A 21,553-nucleotide genomic window follows, 5' to 3' on the forward strand; every position below is an offset into this window, starting at 1 on the left:
TCTAGTGTGCAGTTATATCGGAGATCCTGCCAGTTTTCATTATATTAATATTCATCATCATCATATCAAGCATGGCAGTAATATACAACAGGTTATGCTCTTTGGGATACTTCATCGAATAAGAAAGGGAGTGTCAGTACTTTTGTGATACTATGGACATCCCTGCCCCCCCCCAAAAAAAAGTGTTGGGTATTTAAAATATAAAAGGAAAAAATATAAACAAGTGACGTATGCATGGTCCCCTGTGAGTGCATAGTGAATGAGGTATAAAATAATGACTAAGTTCAGCATTTGGCCCCCTCCCCCTTTTAGCCCCAAAAGTTCCGTTCTGTTACTTTTTTTTATTCATATCATGTTTAATGTTTGTGCAAAATTTCAAAGAATTCCAAGGCGTAGTTACTGAGAAAAGTACAGACAGACGAACAGACGAATGGTGAATTTACAGGTCCCCCCTCCTTTTACGGGAGGACTAAAAAAGGAAATTAGGAGAACAAGTCTTTTTTTTTTTTTTTTTTTTTTTTTTTAAACAGAGATCACCACTTATCAAGGCCCGGAAGCCACTCAGGGATAAGGGTACCAATAATAAAAGAAGGAGAAGGGGAGGAATAGGAGAAAGGAGAAAGAAACAGTAAATAGGGGATACAGAAATAAAAAAAGTAAAAATAAAACAATCTGAAAGTGGAGAAAATGGAATTAAAAATGTTTAAAATATGTTCAGAAATAAAATTCAAAATTTGATACAAGTTCCAGTGAAGTCTTTAGTTTAAGGTTCACTGATGAAGAATATTGTAACTGTTTACAAATCCAGCAAAGTAAAAATTTGTGGAGCATCAAGTTCTAGTACAATACGTACACATGCCAGCAACCTTGAGTCAAGTCTTAGTTTCTGTTTTTTTCCTTTATTTTGTTTTTTTTTTTTTTCATTAAAAGTCTAAGAAGCGAAGTTAGTAAAAAGAAAATGATGGCTGTTTACCAAGTCACACAAAGGAAAGCTGAAATAAGGTTGTTAATCAAGGTGTGGCAGTAAGAGGGATAAACGACTGTACATAGAGGTTAATATATTTAAAGTTAGTTTAAGGCAGTTTTAGAAGTTTCCAGTTTCCAGACAGTTTTGACTTATTGACCGGTTGATGACAGCTTCCAGTTAGGGACAGCTTTAAGCTAAATTGTGGCTCGGAGCAGATGGAGAGATAAATTGATCAGCAGACTGACGAACATGACTTCAACAGACGATTAAGATGGCAACATTAGCATTTAAAAGATCGTTGCCCACAATTGTGTCACACACACACCCAGATCCCAACTAACATCTACGATATGTGTCAGAATTTGTGTTTTCTGTGTTTTGGGTGGTTTTATTTTTACACTTGTGAAGCAGTGCTCTGCCTTGGCAATCGCTAACGTGTGAGAGATGACAAAACAGCCAGAACAGGAATAGAAGATGGAAAAAAAGAAGACCACAGAATAAATCTCTTATACTCTTAAAAATCTTTATATATATATATATATATATATATATATATATATATATATATATATATATATATATACACACACACACACATTTATTACGTATATATATATTATATGTATATGCATATATACACACATAATTTAACGGTTGAAAAGAGCAAACAGGTGAAAAATTTATTTTAATAAACATTTCTATTTACTAAAATTGCGAGGAAGGTGGGCTCTCTCTACCGTGCTAGAAAACTTCTAACACCCGAAAGTATCCTGTACCTCTACAAGGCCACTATTCGCCCATGTATGGAGTATTGCTGTCATATTTGGGCTGGTGCATCAGCTACTAGTCTCTCGCTCCTTGACAGGGTTCAAAAGAGAGTCGCAAATCTGATAGGCCCTAAACTGGCATCTAAGCTTCAGCCTCTGTCCCACCGTCGAAACGTTGCATCCCTCTGCCTTTTCTACAAGTATTTTAGTGGTGAATGCTCTGACAAACTGCAATCACTTGTGTCCCCACTACGTGAGCACCCTCGACAAACCCGTCAGGCTGCTAAATCCCATCCCCACACTGTAGAGATCCCTAGATGTAAAAGATCTTTCTACTCCAGTAGTTTCTTCCCCAGAACCGCTAGACTCTGGAATTCCATTCCAGGTCCCTGCTTCCCCAACAGTACTGACGTGCAGAAGTTCAAGTGTAACGTGAACGACATCTTGCTGCCCAAATCCCTACATAGTACCCCAGTAGTTGTTGCCCCGGATAGTAGCCCCCTACACCAAAGTGGCAATGTGCCTTGTTTGGGGTGAAAAATGTAATAAAAAAAAACAAATTAAAAAAAAATAAATAAATGTCAAGCTCGGTAATTGTTGTTGAGAGGGACAGATGGTCACGCACTTTCCCTACAGCAGAAAATGCTATTATATTGCACAGCTAAAAAGAAATCAGTATATGTGAGTGAACATATTAAGTTAGCAAAACCAATTAAAGATCACTTTTCAGTAGGACACAAGAAAACAGATGATGAAAGAAAAAGTGTTTACGTACATGAAAGATGATATCTTTGGCTTTGTGGTTGTAAAGTACCCGATCGCACCAGGAAGGACAGCGTGTCTTCATATAGGATAGACCATCGTTTGTATCTTCACTGAAGGGGTAGCTGTAAAGAAAAACGTCAATCATTGTTACAATTGTAACGGAGCAAGAATAAGTAGTCAAACGATGCATTCAAATAGATCAGAATTCTTAGAAATTCAAATTAATTCTATATGATTATAAAACTATGTGGACCGTCCGGGCGTCCTTCTTTACTTGCTTGCTTAATCTTGTCTTTGACGATCGGGCGATTCTATCTTTTGAAAAACGGGATAACAGGTGAATATATATATCTATCTACTATATCTATAAAAATGAAAGTGTGTGTGTGTGTGTGTGTGTGCATTTCCCTATGCAACAACTCTATCAATTTTAAGTCTACAGACTCGAAATTTTATATACAGGGTACTGAGATTCGGGAAAATCGATCTGATTGGTTTTCGGCCAGAAATTTGGTGATTAAGGGGTCAAAGTTCAACGATTTGACCTTTGAGAACTCTATCAAACTCCTCCGACAATTTGGGATCTAAACACTTGAAATTTTAGATATAGGTTCATTGGACATGGATCTAACTTAATAACTGAATTTGAGCCTAAAACAATAAATTTTAAGGGGTCAAATTAAAAAAAATTGACCCCTTTTTTTTTTTTTTTGCTCAACATACATCTCCAAATACCCGGGCAACGCATGCTAGTATATATATATATATATATATATATATATATATATATATATATATATATATATATATATATATAGTAAGTTATAAAAATATATATGGCAATTAAGCTACACAGAATATTCCACATTTCATCCTAGCTAGGATTCATCAGGCTTGTGTATAAGCCTGACGAATCCTAGCGATATAAAACAATTCAAAATTTCATCAGAAGCTATCTACTAAAAATTAGATCTTGTGAATATTCCAAAATATATTTAAATACTGCAGATAAAACTAAGCTCAATGATTAACAGGTTATGTCAAACAGAGCTTTCATGTAATAATTCTGTAAATTATAAGTTTATAACATAATTAAACTGTGAAATATCATAATCAAGCTGTTAAAATCTACATGTAACAAAGTTTGTTTATATAGGCAATACATGCCTACTTATTTTGGGTTGGATCCTTTGCAATTAATTTACGTATTGCTATTCATATGCTATGAGAGCAAAATGTAACACAAGGTCGTTTTTAATATGGGGGGAAAACCAGCTCCTCAAAAAGGTACACTCTGGAAATAGGCAAAAATAAAAATTGCCTTAGTATAGAATGGTTTCCCTACACTGACTAAAAACAAATTAATTTAAGTGTAACATAAAAACAGATACTACATTGTGATCGTAGCCCAAAGATACGTATCTAATGACAAGTGAATGACTAATAACTAGGGTTGTGACAACAGAATATTCTTTACATTCTTGTGACTCTCGGGTATATATCCGACACAGTTAGACACACTTAATCAACTGAGAACCACATCCGTCTATATAAAAACACATAAGATATTAACGGATATATATTCAAGAGTCAAAACAATGAAAAGAATATGCTGTTGTCACAGCCTTACTAATAATATATGTACACAAAAACAAAACAAAAACAAAAAAAAACGAAAACAGATTTCTACAAATATTCCACATTTAGTTTGGGTTAATTATCCCTGATGATGAATTCATACGAATTCAAAAGTACTTAGGCTTACAGTGATTATGGCAGCTACATCAGTTAGTTCTTGCTTGAAAGAAAATTAATTAGGAAAGGATTAACACAAAAATAAGTAGACATGCACTGTCTATGTTATTCAATGAAATTATATATATATATATATATATATATATATATATATATATATATATATATAACTACTTCATTTATTCACATAAATTTTAATATACGAAAGTATATGTTCTAAAACAGATCCTTTGTTTGATAAAATGCATGCCCATTGGCTGATAGGAAGGGGGCGGTGGATACTAGAAAGCCGATTGGCCAACTAGAAATCCTCAACATATATAAAAACAAGAAGCAACCACAGAATTCGCGCATAAGCCTGACGAATCCTATAGTTGGATGAAACGCAGAATATTCAGTGTAGCTTAATCGCCAAATATATTTTATAAATTACTATATATATATATATATATATATATATATATGTATATATATATATATATATATATATATTATTCTTTATGTAAATACAGTCATATCTTGCTACGATGTGCAGACTGTTTCAATCATATTTGATTTCAACAGGCAAGAAAAATTAAAATACAAAAATTAAAAAGGTTCTTTTCAAATGTTGAGAAGAGAAATATTGCCATGACAACACAGACAATTCATGTCTACTTATTTTGGTGTGAATATATATATATATATATATATATATATATATATATATATATATATATATATATATATATATATATATATATATATTTATATATATATATATATTTATATATATATATATATATATTTATATATATATATATATATATAAACATGTAGTTAATAAAACATGTTAAAAAGCACTCTGAAAAAGAGTTTAAAACATTTAATTTTAAAAAGGGAGCACAAAATAAGTGGATAGTCCTTAATCTGCAGAGTTTTGAAGAAATACTTTCCTTCTCATCAGAGGGTAGGGATTAGCAAAATGCGGGATCGGTTTTGCTTGCTAAAGTATTTAATGAAACTACAAGATGTTACTTGATAAAAAATAGTGAAGCAGAGGGAACAGGGTGAAGAAAAAGGCGATTTCACGTGAATGGATAGTCTAGTGAAGGGTAAAATATCCAAGAACGGTAAAATCCAAAAAAGTTGATTAAATTTCCATTTCCACAAGTAAAATCCAAAAGAATCACATTAATGGATACATATATGTGTGTGTGTGTGTGTGTGTGTGTGTGTGTGTGTGTGTGCGTGCGCGTGTGTGTTTTATACAAACATAAAATATATATATTAAAACGATATATTTTTTATTCTATAAATGGATGTAATCACGAATGTATTTATATTGACATATACAGACAAAAGATAAGTATCATTGCTCTAAGACCGCCATCATACGTGAATACTAAAGTGAAGATGTCGTGTACTACAAAGTGGAACATGAGGAATGGATCATTTAGAACCGAACATCTAAACAGATGTAAAATATCACAAAAATGTCTGCCAGATGAGAAGCAACAGATAAAGTTTAATATAAGATATTTGGTTACTTAAGCTAGGCTTAATAATAGATAGATTTTATGTGAGAAAAATTTGAAAAAGAATTTATATTATATATATATATATATATATATATATATATATATATATATATATATATATGTACAATATTTATTACGACACTATATATACAAATTTCAAAGTCACACCATTGGTTTCATTACGCCGAATCAACCATAAGATATATATATACATCATATAATGATTAGATCACTCTGACAGACATGAAAAACAAAAATAAATGTGGTTAACGGTGGCCGAATGGATTTGTTCCTTGCTAATGTAGTCATAGATGGCTTTGTTGCCAGGTTCAAATCTCTTGACTGACATTAATCGTGACACCCTGCACTGATGATTCCTGAAAGGAAGGAGAACTAGTGTCTGTAGGTATTTAATAATTATCATAGTAAATAATTATTTTTTTTTTTTTTTTTTTTTTTTTTACAAAGGCATCACCACATTATCAAGGCCCAGAGGCCACTCAAGGATAAGGGTTAAAGAGTGTACAGTAGAAGTTGGTCAATATAGTAATCATTAGTAATGAAAATTTGGTAAATTTAATAACTTATATGGAACGGTTCATCAAGAACTTATTTACCTTAGACTTGAACACAACCATATTGTAGTCAGCCGGAAAGCAGGAAAACGGAAGACAATTCCACAGGCGTGCAGTTCTAAGAAAGAAGCTTTGTTCATGGAATCTATGTTTAGGTTTAGGCACAGATAAAGAGTGGGGGAAATTATTGATAGTGTTTACAGCTAGACGAGTGTTTCTTGTGAAAGTTTGGCGAGGGGGGACCATAGATTGAAGCTCAGTTGAACACTTTCCATGAAAATAACGATACATCAGAGACAAACTCGCAACATCTCTTCTGTGAGATAGAGGTTGTAAGGAGGAGAAAAGGACATCTCCTACGAGGCTACGAAGTCTATTTTGAACTCTATCAAGGCAGGACAAGTCCTTTCTAGCAGCTCCTGCCCAGATGTGGCAACAGTATTCCATCCTTGGACGTACCTGGCTCTTATATAGATAGAGAATAGCATCAGCAGTGAGATATCTACTGGATCGATAGAAAGATCCCACCATTTTTCCAGCGGCCTTGGCAACAGATTTGATATACGTGTTCCATTTAAGATCAGGAGTAATGGTCAAGCCCAGAAGCTTGTCAAAACTTGAGGCCTCCTGAAGACGAGAGCCATTCATTTCAATTGATGACAGATGTGGATTAAAATGTTGATGATGTAAAGAGAGAAGCTTGGTTTTAGATGCATTAAAAGTAACCAGCCACTCCTTTCCCCATTGTACTACATGCTCAAGATCAGAGGAGAGAGAATTGGAGAGTACTTGCTCGTTTACTGTCTTAGATGTGGTACCATAAATGGTAGTGTCGTCAGCATAAATGTCTACAAATGATGTAAGGATATGATTTGGAAGATCATTAATGTAGATCAGGAAAAGAGTTGGGCCCAGGATGGATCCCTGAGGGACACCGGCATTAATACTGTGAGCTTCTGATTTTTGCCCCTCAACTACTACTCTTATGAACCTATCAGAAAGAAATGATTTAATAATTGAGAAGACATTTCCAGCTATACCATAGCTAGCGATCTTATGAAGTAAACCTTTATGCCATACCCTATCAAAGGCTTTAGATATGTCAAGAGCAATTGCCCTAGAAAGATTGCCACCGTCAAGAGATTTGCTAATCCTATGCGATATAACTGTAAGGACATCTGCTGTAGATCTAGCAGAACGGAAACCATATTGAGTGTCACTAAGAAGGTTATTTTTGTTGAGATGTTTGATTACCTCTGTATTTAACACAGATTCTAGCAACTTACTCATGACGCACAGGAGACTTATTGGCCTGTACTGAGAGGGGGATGAGCGATCACCTGAATTCTTAAATACAGGGCATACTGATGAGATTTTCCAGGGAGATTATATATATTTATATATGCATATATATATGTAAATTCTTTTTTACACTGGTTCTCATTAGATCACTGTAGTTAAGGGACATGAAGCCTGGCCAGTACCAGATGGGTGACCATTTGGAAATGCTAGGCACTGTATTTCATCTTCCCACTAGCAGGATATACATGTGGTTGGGGATGGCTTGAAAATTTTATATTCGTTATAAACTTTCTCCTTTGGAAGAAGTCGGCATAATCTGACCAGAACTAATACCACATCAGCTATACACAAAGTGGAATTATTGGTGGGTTGATAAATGATTAAGAAGTGACTATGGAGACAGATGAGAACTCAGATGTGGATAAAATATATTTGGATGCTGAAGTTATTGAAGTTGTTAAAAAGTTCTTGTGCATTGTGCTCAGAGAACTTCTGCCATTATTAACCAACTGAGCATTACAACACTTAATCAAAGGAACAATCTATTTAGTAACTGTGGCCATACCAACAAAGTCTCCTGTTCTGTACACATCTCCTTATACTGCCCAGATTTACTTTCACTGAGATTATCAGATCTAAATCTGTCTTTAAGATTCACAGTACACATTCTTTGTATCATTTTCATATCATTTCCCTCCATGCCACGCATGTCCTCAACCCTCACTTTTATGCATCACTAATTATTGCAATTAGACTACTACCTGCAAAATTCATGTTTGATTCTGGTTTGTCAGATTTTATATTTTTCATGTGCGTTATAATAGTATAAACAAAACTTCCATACATTATCACGCTTTGTATACGTGCCTAATTAACTCTTCCCTTGGTCAACAATAGCAATACTCTGCTGGTTAGTAATGGCAGAAGTTCCTCTAACATATTCCATCCAATCCTAACTCTTGCAATCAACTAGCACTAGATTCTTTCTTAGATCTAAGGTATGAAAACTTCAGAAACAACATAAAAAACCTACACAAAAAAAAAAAAAAACTTGAGAAGCTCAAAAAATCTCAAAAGCCTCAAAAATCTCAGAAAACCTCTAAAATTTAAAAAAAAATTCCAAAATCTCTAAAATCTAAAAAAAAATTTCCAAAATCTCAAAAATCTACTTGCTGAACATCTGAGTTCTCATCCGTAACCTTTCTTGCACACATACTGTCCACCATCTCTCAACCTACTTGTAATTCCATGGCATCTATTGTGTTTCAACGCTTACATGTATTGCAAAACATAAATTTAAGAATAAAAAAATGCAAGATAAAAATCGTTCAATGTCCCAGCCTGTTTTCTGACCTTCTAAAATAGCAGAAATGTGAATAAAACTAAGTGAAAAAGATTTGAAACTAGATTAGGGAACCATTCACATTTTTACTTCAATGCAATGAGACTTTTAAAATGTAATTCCACTAGATTAATATTAAAATAATAATAGATTTGTTGCTCACAAATAACTGGACATTTTTTTCTCATTTCTCTTTTATTTCTTTGATTCGATATTTACTTCCTTTTCATTGCAGGAAGATGTGACACAAGGTTGGAAGGTGAGGAAAGTCAAGCCAGCATCCTTAACTAAGGGGCACTTTAGCTTCCCAAAATAGCCTGGACAGTTCTGTTGGCATTCCTTGGCAAGGCCAATTAACTTTTTACCAAAGATCTTAGCAAGGCATAAGAGGGTGAACCTCCTATGACTACTCAGGACTAATATCTCATCTGATGGATAAAAGGTCACCAACTGTCAGGAACGGATCCTGGATTTAAGTCAGTAGATTTCAGACATTAAATAATCTCAATTCTTTTTAACCAATGAAAATACAGAGAATTTGTTAGGTCGTCTTCTTTTTATTAAAGTGAATTTGATTTTTGCAGTGCAATAACCAGTCATTCTGTTTCTCATACCTTATGAGTTCAATTCTTGCTAGTGACCTATGATTTTAATATTTCCTCAATTTTCAAACTACATGCAAAATGAAAATGGCCCTTTTACAGTGAGTATGATGCAAGTCAGGGCCCAATGCCACTGCTTAATCTAGGTTGAGGATCATCACGTCTGCCACAAGGAGAATAAAATAGCAGAAATGCTGTGAACATAGCACTAATTGAACAATCTGAAAGTAAAAAAAAAAATGTAAAAAAAAAAGAAAATTATCTCAGAATATCATCAAATAAAATTTGTATGCGATATGTTCCGCAAACAGAATATATTCGTTTGAAGTGGCTGAGTGGTTTTGGCTATAGTTTGAGTAATATTCTAGTAAGTTGTCTTACTAAACACGTGTGTGTAGTCGGAGCTGGTATATGCTTTAAGCGTGAGGCTTATGGCATATGTTTCAACGTCTCTTAAAGCTGGTCCACCAGTTGATATTTATAGCGTCACCCAACAATCATGTTCTTATGAGGAAGAACCGGAATACTCAAATTCATTACATCAGCATGTCTGAGGGACAAGATAAGCAAAATAAAAATAAAATAAAATAAAAAATATCATGTCTGATCAGGAGGAGGAGCAGAAGAGTAAAAAAAATAATCATTTACTCACCTTGGGGGGAATGAGATTTCGAACTCGGCGATCTGATCCTTAAAAGCATTTAATTCTGTGTCAAACTGTTGCAACTGGAACAAAAACAGAAACAGTGTATTAAACTGATTGTTGTTAGCTGAAGATGGATAAAATTCATGTATGTAGATACAAGGAGACTTGTTGGCAGTTTTAAAGGCTTTATTAAGGAGAGATATTCATTCACAAAAGGAGAGACCAAGATTAACTCATTATAAAACAAACTAGCTGTACATACCTGTACATACATATTGTTTTTAATATAAATTTAGTATGGGTGACCCTGGCAAAATTCTGGTTTGTGTCCCCAGGGACTTTTAGTGCTAAAAAATCGATATGTGTGTATGGGGGAGGGGTATCATGGTTCATTGATGTGAAGCCCATAGTAGGTCACATTTCCTACTGATGAAACTATAACCAAAATGTTCCCATATATCTTTGAGTAACAATATAAACAAAAACTGTTGGCGATTGATGACTGACAAGCCAGTCATATATTGAAATTTATCTATACCAAATATGGTTGGAATGTAAAAAGGATTATGAATGATTAACATAACATTGGATATAAAGATGACCATGTTGTAGTTTGTAGAGAAACAGTTCTGTGGTAATGTTCTACAGGTAAGAAGCCTTAGAAAGAAACTCTGTTCATGGAAATTTCGGCTTATGTTTGTTACATGGAAAAAGAAAGGAAGATTCTTTGCAACTGTGGTAATAAGATAAGTTCTTGCTGTGAATGTTCTACAAATAGTAACCAGAGTTGCAGGTTAGTCTAAACATCTACGATGGAATAACGATAGAGTGGAGAAAGACTAGCAAGGATTATTCTGTGAGGAAACGTTAATGTTAGCACAGTAAAAATAAAAAATTGCAATGTTGATTTTGTATGTCATGGTAAGAATGAATACGTCGAATGGCAATGCCCTAGATATGACTAAAACTGCCACTTAACCATATATTCAAACAGGACTGTGTTTGAATGATTATATATATACATATATATATATATCAATTGAAAGCGAAGAAAGAAAGGTTACAAGCTTTAATACTTTTTGTATTCTTTTATATATATAGTAATTTATAAAATATATATGGCGATTAAGCTACACTGAATATTCTGCGTTTCATCCAACTATAGGATTCGTCAGGCTTATGCGCGGATTCTGTGGTTGCTTCTTGTTTTTATATATGTTGAGGATTTCTAGTTGGCCAATCAGCTTTCTAGTATCCACCACGCCCCTTCTTATCAGCCAATGGGCATTCATTTTATCAAACAAAGGATCTGTTTTAGAACTAGGTTAGTGGTTTTAGGTAGACGTTCTCCTTTTTTCCTTTTTTTTTATACATATAAATATACCTATGTGTGCACACATACATGCACATATATATATATATATATATATATATATATATATATATATATACACATATATGTGTGTGATCGTTTATGTATATTCATGTTTATTTAATTTATTTATTTGTTTGTTTTCTATTGTTATTGTTAGTTTTAAAGCTATTTTGTATTGCTATCCTAGAGTAAGTTTTATTTTGTGAACACAGTTGTTTGCTATTTCCCGCCTACAGTTTAATAGATTTTGAGGTTCTTTAAAGTACAGGATAGAAAATTTTTCATGGAGGCATAATTTACATGGGTCGTCTAAATGTCTGCATGTGGTAGCTTGTCTCATTATTTTCAATTCGACTACCGGCGAATGTCCGCTTTCTTTGAGTTCCCAGTATTTATTCGCTAGTGTTGTTTTTTATTTTTGTTATATATGAGTTATATATATATATATATATATACACACACACACATTTTACTACGTCCTTATTGCTATATATATATATATATATCTTATTACTATATATAAATGTTTGAATTTTGTTTGAGTCTCATTTTTTCTTTGTAAGTTTATGAATATTTAGGACTTTCGATATTTGTTACAAATTATATGATATGAAATTTGCCTGCTTGAAACATGGGTATTTTTAAGGAATGAACACGGTTCGTCAATGTTCTGTGCTTTAAAGGATCATGACATTCTTTTTCTTACTTCAACATTTCTTTTCCAGACTTTTAATACACGAGGTGTCTGTAAGTAAGAAATATTATGCAAATTTCTCCTTTTATTTGTTTATTTCAGTGTCATTCGGTAATAACAAGATGACAAGTAGGAGAAGGAGAACAATTACTTTAATATTTTGTTCTGCAGAACAAAAAAGTTGAACCGATTAAACGTCATAAAATCTGTCGGTCTGTTTGGCAATTTTCTTTTCTTCCGGACGGCTGATTCCTTTTGAATTCTTCTGTTCCCGAATAGAAAATTATCTCCCCTTCCCGTCTGTCATGGACAAATTGATCGCCCCCATTTGAATTTATTAACTCGATCGCATCCAAAGGAAAAAGAAAAAAGAAAAATTTCTTGCACGATAGTATTGTCAACTAATTTTTCATGCTTTATTTATTTAGTATTTTAAGTGGTGAGGGTTGAGGTTCATACTTCACCGCACTGACCATCTGCAGAGTTTTAGTTAATTCCAGGACAGTTCCACTTTTTAATAACTTCTTTATTAACTTGGAAAGTACCCATTCAAAAAGAATGATAGGATGTTTTCAAAAAATACACATTGATATCAAAATCTATTGCTAATAAAGATTTGGTATTTGTCTGTCTGAAATAGAAAGTATAGTATTACTTCTATTAGTGTACTACTGCTCTTTTATTATTAATGGAGATTTGGTATCTGTCTGAAACTGAACTATATTATTACTAGGACTATGACAACAGCATATTCTTTTCTTTGTTTTAATTCTCAGATATATATCCATTGATATCTTATATGTTTTTTTTTTATGTACAGTGATGTGGTTCTCGGTTGATTAACTGTGTTGGATATATACTCGAGTCAAAACAATGAAAAGAATATGCTGTTGTCACAGCCCTAATTATTACTTTAAATATTGCACTCTTATTAATAATTCAGATTTAGTATCTGTCTGTTTGAAACCGAAACTTTCTTATTATTTCTATTAATGTACTATAGTACTTTTATTAATAAATAGTGGCCACGCCGCGTCGGCAAACACAACGCCAAGTCAAACACAAAATCGAGTACACTCAACATCAAGTACACTTAACACCGTCTTACCATCAATGCTTACTCCGTGAACTCGGAGTATCGGAAATTCCCATATGCAGAAAATAAAATCACTGAAGAAACAAAAATACCCTAACTAAAGGTAAGAATAATGAGTAAGCGTTGGATAAAATGATGGTTAAAATTATTATGAACTTGCCAGGATTCGAACCTGGAGTCTTCTAATCCATAGTCAGATGCCACAAGTCTTGCCCATATGCCGAAAGATGTTACCGTGACTGTACACAGAGTGCTAAATTCTGTTGACATAAGCAGGTAACTTTTTTGACGAAAACGAAACGGCCCAAAAACCCTTATTTCGGGCTTTTTGTGTGACTCGGAGTTATTCGTTACGAACTATATATAGATAAGAACAATCTAGGGACTGACAGCTTTCAGGGAAAAAAAGAATTTTTCAATTCGGTGCATTCGTTCAAAAGTTTTATTGGTATATATACACACACATAAATAAATAAATAAACATTTAGAATTTTATTAATAGTACAGATAATAGGTGTAGATTTAGTATTTATCTGAAATCAAAATTTTATTATTACTTCTATTAATTATTATTAACTATTATTAATTGTCGTACTAATAAAGAATTGGTATTTGTCTGAACCCAAAGTTATACTATTCCTTCGATTAATGTACCATTGTACTTCTATTATGAATAGAGATTTAGTATCTGTCCGATGCCAAAACTATATTATTGCTTCTATAAATATACCATTTTATTTCCATTACTAACAGAGAATTGGTATCTGTTGGTCAGAAACTAAAACTATAATATTACTTCTATTGATGTACTTTTTCTTTTTTTATAGTAATCACCACTTATCAAGGCCCGGAAGCCACTCAAGGATAAGAGTTAATTGTGAACAATAGTCAATGGGATAATATCGTAGTAATCATTAGTAGTGGAAATTTGGTAAATTGAAGGGGGGGGCGATTCAACAAGAATTTGTTTACATTGGACTTGAAGATGAGCAAGTTGTAGTCAGCTGAAAAGCATGCAAATGGAAGAGAATTCCACAAGCGTGCAGTTCTAAGAAAGAAGTTTTGTCCATGGAATGTACGTTTAGGTTTAGGCACAGATAAAGAGTGGGGGAAATTATTGATAGTGGTTTCAGCTACATGAGTGTCTTTTGCGAAAGTTTGGTGAGGGCAGATCATAGATTGGAGCTCAGACGAGCACTTGCCATAAAAATAACGTTAAAGCAGAGATAGGCTTACAACGTCTCTTCTGTGGGAAAGAGGTTGCAGGGAAGAGAAAAGGGCATCCCCTACTAGGCTACGAAGTCTATTTTTCAACTCTGTCAAGGCAGGATAAGGTCTTTCTAGCAGCTCCTGCCCAGATGTGGCAACAGCAATCCATCCTTGGACGTAGCTGGCTGTTATATATAGGTAGAGAATTGCATCAGCAGTGAAATATTTACTGGATCGATAGAAGGCTCCCACCGTTTTTCCATTTTTATTATTATTAATGGAGATTTAGTATTTCTTTCTGGAAGTCTAAACGATATTATTACTTCTATTAAGGAATGTAGAAAGTAGACGCTTTGGGTTTACTTTCGTCAGTCTCATAACTATCACTTCCCTTTATTTTGTCCTTTAGTTCTCACATTCCATGAGTGATGTTTCTAACTAAGGGGGAAGAATTGCTGCGTTCTGGGTCAGAATATGTCCATCTAACACTGATCGTTGCTAGTTTTTGACCCTGAAGTAGTGTTTAGCTCTTTACATCAAGTGGCTTCATACTTTGTCTGGAGAGATTTCCATAAAGAAGAAGAAAGAAAGAAAAAATTAATAGAAATTGTTCATCTTAAACAACTTAAACCATGTTTCGAATAGTTAAGAGGTAGTTCATATATTAGCATCTAAACAACATGGTAGATTACATATCAGGTGATTACCATCTTGATGACTGTGTGATCTGGTTTGCAGAAGTAACCGATTTATGTCTGTAAACATCCAGATTCACATATTCGATATAGCATGGCAAACTTAAACACTTGAAAAAGACCTTCCCTTATTTTGTTCTTTAGTCCTCACACTCCATGGGCGATGATTCTGACAAAGGTGGAAGAATTGCTGTTTTCCGGATTGGAATCTATTCATCTAATACTTATAATTGGCTTATGATAACCTTGAAGTGTAATTCTTCTTTTTTTTTTTTTTTTTTTTTTTTTTTACACAGTGATCACCACTTATCAAGGCCCGGAAGCCACTCAGGGATAAGGGTTATTGCAAGTACATTACGTTAGTGAGGAGATTTGCTGAAATGTTTACTTAAGGGGGCGGTTCATTAGGAATTTGTTAACATTGGACTTGAAGACATCCAAGTTGTAGTCCGGAGGGAAGCAGGCAGACGGAACAGAGTTCCACAGGCGTGCAGTTCTAAGAAAGAAGCTTTGTTCATGGAATCTGCGTTTTGATTTAGGCACAGATATAGAGTGGGGGAAATTTGTCACAGTGGATTCAGCTAGACGGGTGTTTTTCGTGAAAGATTGGCGAGGGGGGACCAGAGATTGGAGTTCAGACGAGCATCTGCCATGGAAATAACGATAAAACAAGGACAGGCTCGCAACGTCTCTTCTGTGGGAGAGAGGTTGCAGGGTAGAGAAAAAGGCATCTTTACATCAAGTGACTTCATGCTTTGTCTGAAGCAATCTCCATTAAAAAAGAATTGTATTTCTATCATTAATAGAGATTTATAATGTGTGTAAACTTACTTCCGACCTGATCCAAAAATTCAAAACTTTAGAGCACAGAGCTACCCTCTTTTTTTCTGCTAAAACGTGTTAACTTTTACACCTGATGAAGGTCGGAGGTTACATCAGCCGAAACGTAGCACGTAAGATGAGAACAATTTCCTGATTAATCTAAACAATAATAACATTCATACCTCATCTCAAAAATTCAAAGCTGAAATAACAAAATGGTATTTTTAAACTAATAATGAAAGACGAATAAAATTTCAATTTCAAACTTAAGCCTTACGGACCAAATGAAATTTTATTTCATACTTAAGTATGATAGAACAAAGAACATGCTATTTCAAATTTAAATCTGACAGAATTACAAAAATGCTATCAGGTTGATGAGAAAGTTCTTGCAGTTTTTAACATTTAAATTCAGATAAACATATCTCAGCTTAAAAATTAGTGGTGACCTTAAACTATATCCAATGGTGAGGCCCCAGCTTGCGGGCTTTAGGGAATGCAGAGCCACCCTCTAATTACCATTGCTCCCAGGTCCACTCTGACCTGGAGTGGTAGTATCTGTCAAGGTCCCAATTATGGGTTAAATAGAAACCGACTTGAAAAAAAACAGATATATTCTATTAAAAAAACTTTTCTTCAAAATCACTGGATTTGGCATTAAATAACCTGAAAAGGGTTGATATGCAGTAAAACAAAAGCAACCAAAATCAAAAATTAGTTGATTGAAATAAGCACCATCAGAATAAACACACTTTTGCCAACACAAAACAATGTCAAAATCTTGTGTTCTGGTAGCGATGACGTCACTGAAGGCATTTTTGATATCGCTTAGAGTTTTTAAGCATTTCTCATGCAGAAAGTTATCAGGATGCTTGAAAAAGTGGTAGTCTGTAGGTGTGAGGTCTGAAGAGTATGGCAGATGAGGCAGAGTTTCATAGCCCAATTCATTCAACTTCTGCAGGGTTGGTTTAGCAACATGTGGTCGGGCATTGTCGTGGAGGAGAATTGGTCCTTTTCTGTTGACTACTGCTGGGTGTTGTTGTCGAAGTTTCTGATACATTTCATCCATTTGTTGACAGTACTTCGCCGTAATACTTTCACCTGTATTCAAAAACTGTAATGGATGAGACCGGTCACAGACCACCAAACAGTCAGCGTGATCCTCTTTTGGTGCAACTCTGGCTTCGGAAAGTGTCATGGAGCTTCATCGTATCTAACTACTGAGCTGAGCATTGCCGGTTGTCGTAAAAAACCTACTTTTCATTGCAAGTAACAATCCAGTCGAGAAACGGGTCATTCTTGTTGCATAAAATAAGGGAAGATGACACTTCAAAACAGTGTTTCTTTTGGTTGCCATTGATCCGTGAGGCACGCATTAATCAAATTTTTTTGTCTTTCCAATCTCTCTCAAGGGGTTGGAAATCGTCGTATACGTAACGTCTAATTTAGAAGCAAGTAATCGAACAGTTGTTTTGGCTTTCACTAAGACTCTTAATTGATTGTTTTGAATATCCAATGGCCGACCACTATGCTCATAATCTTTAAAACTCTCGTCGCCGCCACAAAATTTCTTAAACCACCATTGTGCTGTGCATTCAGTGGTGATTCCTGGATCAAACCCTTCATTGATATTCTGAGCTGCTTTAACAGCTTTCCAGCCAAGCTTGAATTGAAATGAGAAAATTGTGCGAATTTGCCTTTTTTTCCATTTTGTATTCAACGTTCAGAAAAGAAGACATAATTGTTTTGAAATGATTGTAATTTAAACGATTAGATAGAGCGAGAAACACTCTTTAAAATGACATACAAAGCAAAGGTATTATAATGAAAACATATTTAAAAATATATCATTTGAAATTAAAATTAAAAATTCCACAAGAACTTTCATGTTCATCTTATATTTCGAATTTAAACCTGATAGGCTAATAGAAACTCTATTTCAAACTTAAGCATACAAAGCAAAGAACGTACTATTTGAAATAAATGTGACAGAACAACTAATGAACAGTGTCGTTGGACGCATCTAAGAAAACACAGTGAAGGATGTTGTTGTGAGGAGAATGTGAAAAATGGGAGTGGAGAAATTGTATGGAAACAAAAGGAAAACGAAGAAGAGAGGATAGAATGGATAATCGTGAATGAATTGTCGCCATTTTGAAAAGGGAACCGCGAGCACACGATCAAAAAGCGAAGTAAAGAAATTTGGCAATGAAGAAAGCGGAAAACGGGTTTGGCTAAAAACAAGCAGTTTTAGTTTCAGTGTACGGAAAATTGGATTAAGCGGGCCAGCAGCGGAATCGTTGGTCAAGGTTTAGACTCAGCTTTGGCAGATTCGGAGAAAAGGATCAGAAATGTAACAAGCCGAAAGAAATAAGACTCTGAAAATTTTGGATCATGTACGGAACTTATGTGTGAGTTCCCAAACGGTGGCCAGTGGTCAGATCTATCGTCTTGAAATTTGTGAAAACCCACGGACGGCATAGTGCTTTCTCAAGTGACAAATTGAAGAATAGGTGAGATAGGTCAAAGATGAAGTGGAGCAGAATAGCGATACCTTTGTCCTTGGAAAGAGAAAATATTAACTGATTCTTTAGGAGGCAATTGGGAAGTGGTCAAATATGCATAATCGCATCTTTATACAATTGTGCATACGGGCTGTGCACGTCATGGTGCATATTGTAGATGAATCCGCATACAAAGACAAAATTAATTCATTAAACAGAACAGTTTTACACCACCTTCTATGTCTCCTTACAAAAATTAAAATCAACGTATAATGGTATTAAACCTTATGTATTGAATTTTTATTTCTATTTTCATCAAAATTCAATATAAGATTTTTGGACTTGAAAGTGTCTCAAACTTAAGACTTCAGCTTAGAGGTTCTCAAGAAAAAAACTTAAATTAAAAGACTCTTACTTAATTCATTTCTAGTGATTGCAGATTAATTTCAACCCAAATCTAAAATATTTCAATACTCGAAAAATATATTGCTTCCAAATTTTGTCCGCTAAAATTTCTTTCAAAATATCCCAAATAAATGAAATTTGTGGAGTTTTTATTAGTTGATGTCTCATACCTATTGTTCAAGTCTAACAAAAATCGAAAATGCATTCATTGTTATCCTCATCTTCATAGTTGTTTTTGTTTCATCATGTTTTGACCAACTCCATCATCTAGCCTTCTTCAGGTGATTAACCATAATGGGATAAGAATGCGGAGTCTCTTAACTTATCCCCAGTAATTACTGCCTTCCATAGTTGTTGTCTTACCACGTTTTGGCTAACTAATCCTTTGGCCTGCTTGGGTAGGATTGACACCACAATGCTCACCTGAAATGGCACAGACTCAACGCCTTTATCCAGAGGATGAGTTGGTCGAAACGTGGTGAAATAAACAGAACAGCTTTGCACCACTTTTATACAAAAATTAAAATCAATATTATTCTAATTTTAAAAGTAAATTTTAAAAAGTGTTAATTTCTGATTTTGCCATTTTGTAAACTTTAAAAATAAAATACTGACCTTATTTTATCCCGTAGTCTTAACATTGTATGTTCAATAAAAAACAAAAAGAAACTTGCCGTTTTCTTGGTTGGTTGTTGTTTTTATAAGATTCTATGTAGAAACTTTCAATATTCTCATAATATTCATCATCATTTAACCATGAAATCTCATTAACATTTATTCTGGAGTGGTTTTAGCTTTGATACGTGGTGACTCCTTAATATTTAAAAAGAAAAACTATTTTCCATTGATCAAATAAAATCAAATCACCAGAATGAATCTATGGATCACTAGAATATGGGTTAAGAAGAAAATGGGGGGAAAATGAAGAGAACAGTGGAAGATATTTCTTACCCAATTGTTTTTGTTGTTGAAGAATTCTGAATGTTTGTCATGGTAATTGAAAAGTTTACTCTCGACGGTCAAAACAACCTGAAAAGAGAGAAGATTGATGGTCAAATCCTAAATAAGAAAATAATTTAAAGTCAAATCCTGAACAAGAAAAATTAAATAAGAGAAAATTGATGGTCAAATCTTTGACAAGGAGAAAATTGATGGTCAAATCTTTGACAAGGAGAAAATTGATGGTCAAATCTTTGACAAGGAGAAAATTGATGGTCAAATTCCAAACAAGGAGAAAATTGATGGTCAAATCTTAAACAAAAAGAAAATTGATGGTCAAATCTTTGACAAGGAGAAAATTGATGGTCAAATCTTTGACAAGGAGAAAATTGATGGTCAAATACTAAACAAGGAGAAAATTGATGGTCAAATACTAAACAAGAAGAAAATTGATGGTCAAATCTTTGACAAGGAGAAAATTGATGGTCAAATACTAAACAAGGAGAAAATTGATGGTCAAATACTAAACAAGAAGAAAATTGATGGTCAAATTCTATACAAGGAGAAAATTGACGGTCAAATCAAGAAAATTTATAGTGAAATTATAAATAAGGAGAAACTTGATGGTTAAATGCTTAACAAGAAGGGAAAAGCAGGCCAAAGAAAACTAGGAATAACACGGAATAGATTTGTGGTGTATATCTTCATGACAGAATTATTTCTGATTCCTTTCCCTGCTATTGAAACTGAAGTGCCAAGACAGGTCTCAACTCTGTGTTGCAACTATCTACGACGGTATGGACATGTTTAATGAAGCTCCAGTTGGAATATTGGAATACTCATCTCAGCTGAGGTTAACTGAGGAAAAGGCAGGTTAAAGAAGACTTGGAACGACTTTGTCAAAGATGACCTTAAGAACATCGAAACTAACACAAAGGATAAAATGTCATGGGACAAACTATTTCATACATTTATGACCAACATTTAAAATAAATACATTAAACAAAGAAGAATTAAAAATGTTTTCTGACTCCCTGCTACTGAGGTTAAAAGTGGCCAAACTGGAGTTTTAGGGAGGCCGGTCATTAGTTTTAAGGGAAGGTGTTCACACCAGTTTTGGGGTTTTACTTTAGGGTGATTCATAATCGGAGATGTATTTTTAGGATGAACCGGATTCAGAGAAATATTTTCAGTGAAAAATATTTGCAGGTTTTATTGTCAAATGTGAGAAAAACAAGAGACATTGTCATATGATAAAAAAAATCATCAAAATAATGAGTTAAGAAGGCATATATTCGCAAAAGAGATAATTTATATATGTTTAAATTGAAAAGTTTACAGCAATAATAAAAAAAAAAATAGAATGTTCATGAATATTTTTAGATGTCTTGTAAAACATGGAGGTTCATTAGCATTGAAGAAGTTTGAATCGATTAATTAAGAGTCGTGAGTTTTCAGAGGTCAAGAAAACCGTATTCAAAACTTCTCTGCTCAATTAAATAAATTATAATTCATTGAAAGTTGTTCATAAGAATTAATGTTCACTTGATTTTATAGTAATAAGATATTTCAG

At 33.9% G+C, this 21,553-nt stretch overlaps 1 protein-coding gene across 4 annotated transcripts in view; it reads right to left on the bottom strand.

Annotated features, from left to right (window-relative positions):
• The window catches only part of LOC145266913 (inositol polyphosphate-5-phosphatase A-like), a 729,402-nt gene that overhangs the window by 118,851 nt on the left and 588,998 nt on the right, over positions 1-21,553 (bottom strand). For all 4 annotated transcript variants that reach the window (XM_080122706.1, XM_080122705.1, XM_080122704.1 and 1 more), the window contains 3 exons: positions 19,993-20,070; positions 10,248-10,321; positions 2,510-2,621 (listed from right to left, as the gene is read on the bottom strand). In XM_080122706.1, coding sequence (XP_079978832.1) covers positions 2,510-2,621; positions 10,248-10,321; positions 19,993-20,070 — 264 coding nt within the window. The remainder of the gene's footprint in view (positions 1-2,509; positions 2,622-10,247; positions 10,322-19,992; positions 20,071-21,553) is intronic.

Source organism: Euprymna scolopes, chromosome 42 (assembly GCF_053919585.1).
Source record: "Euprymna scolopes isolate OS-2025 chromosome 42, ASM5391958v1, whole genome shotgun sequence".
NCBI lineage: Eukaryota > Metazoa > Mollusca > Cephalopoda > Sepiida > Sepiolidae > Euprymna > Euprymna scolopes.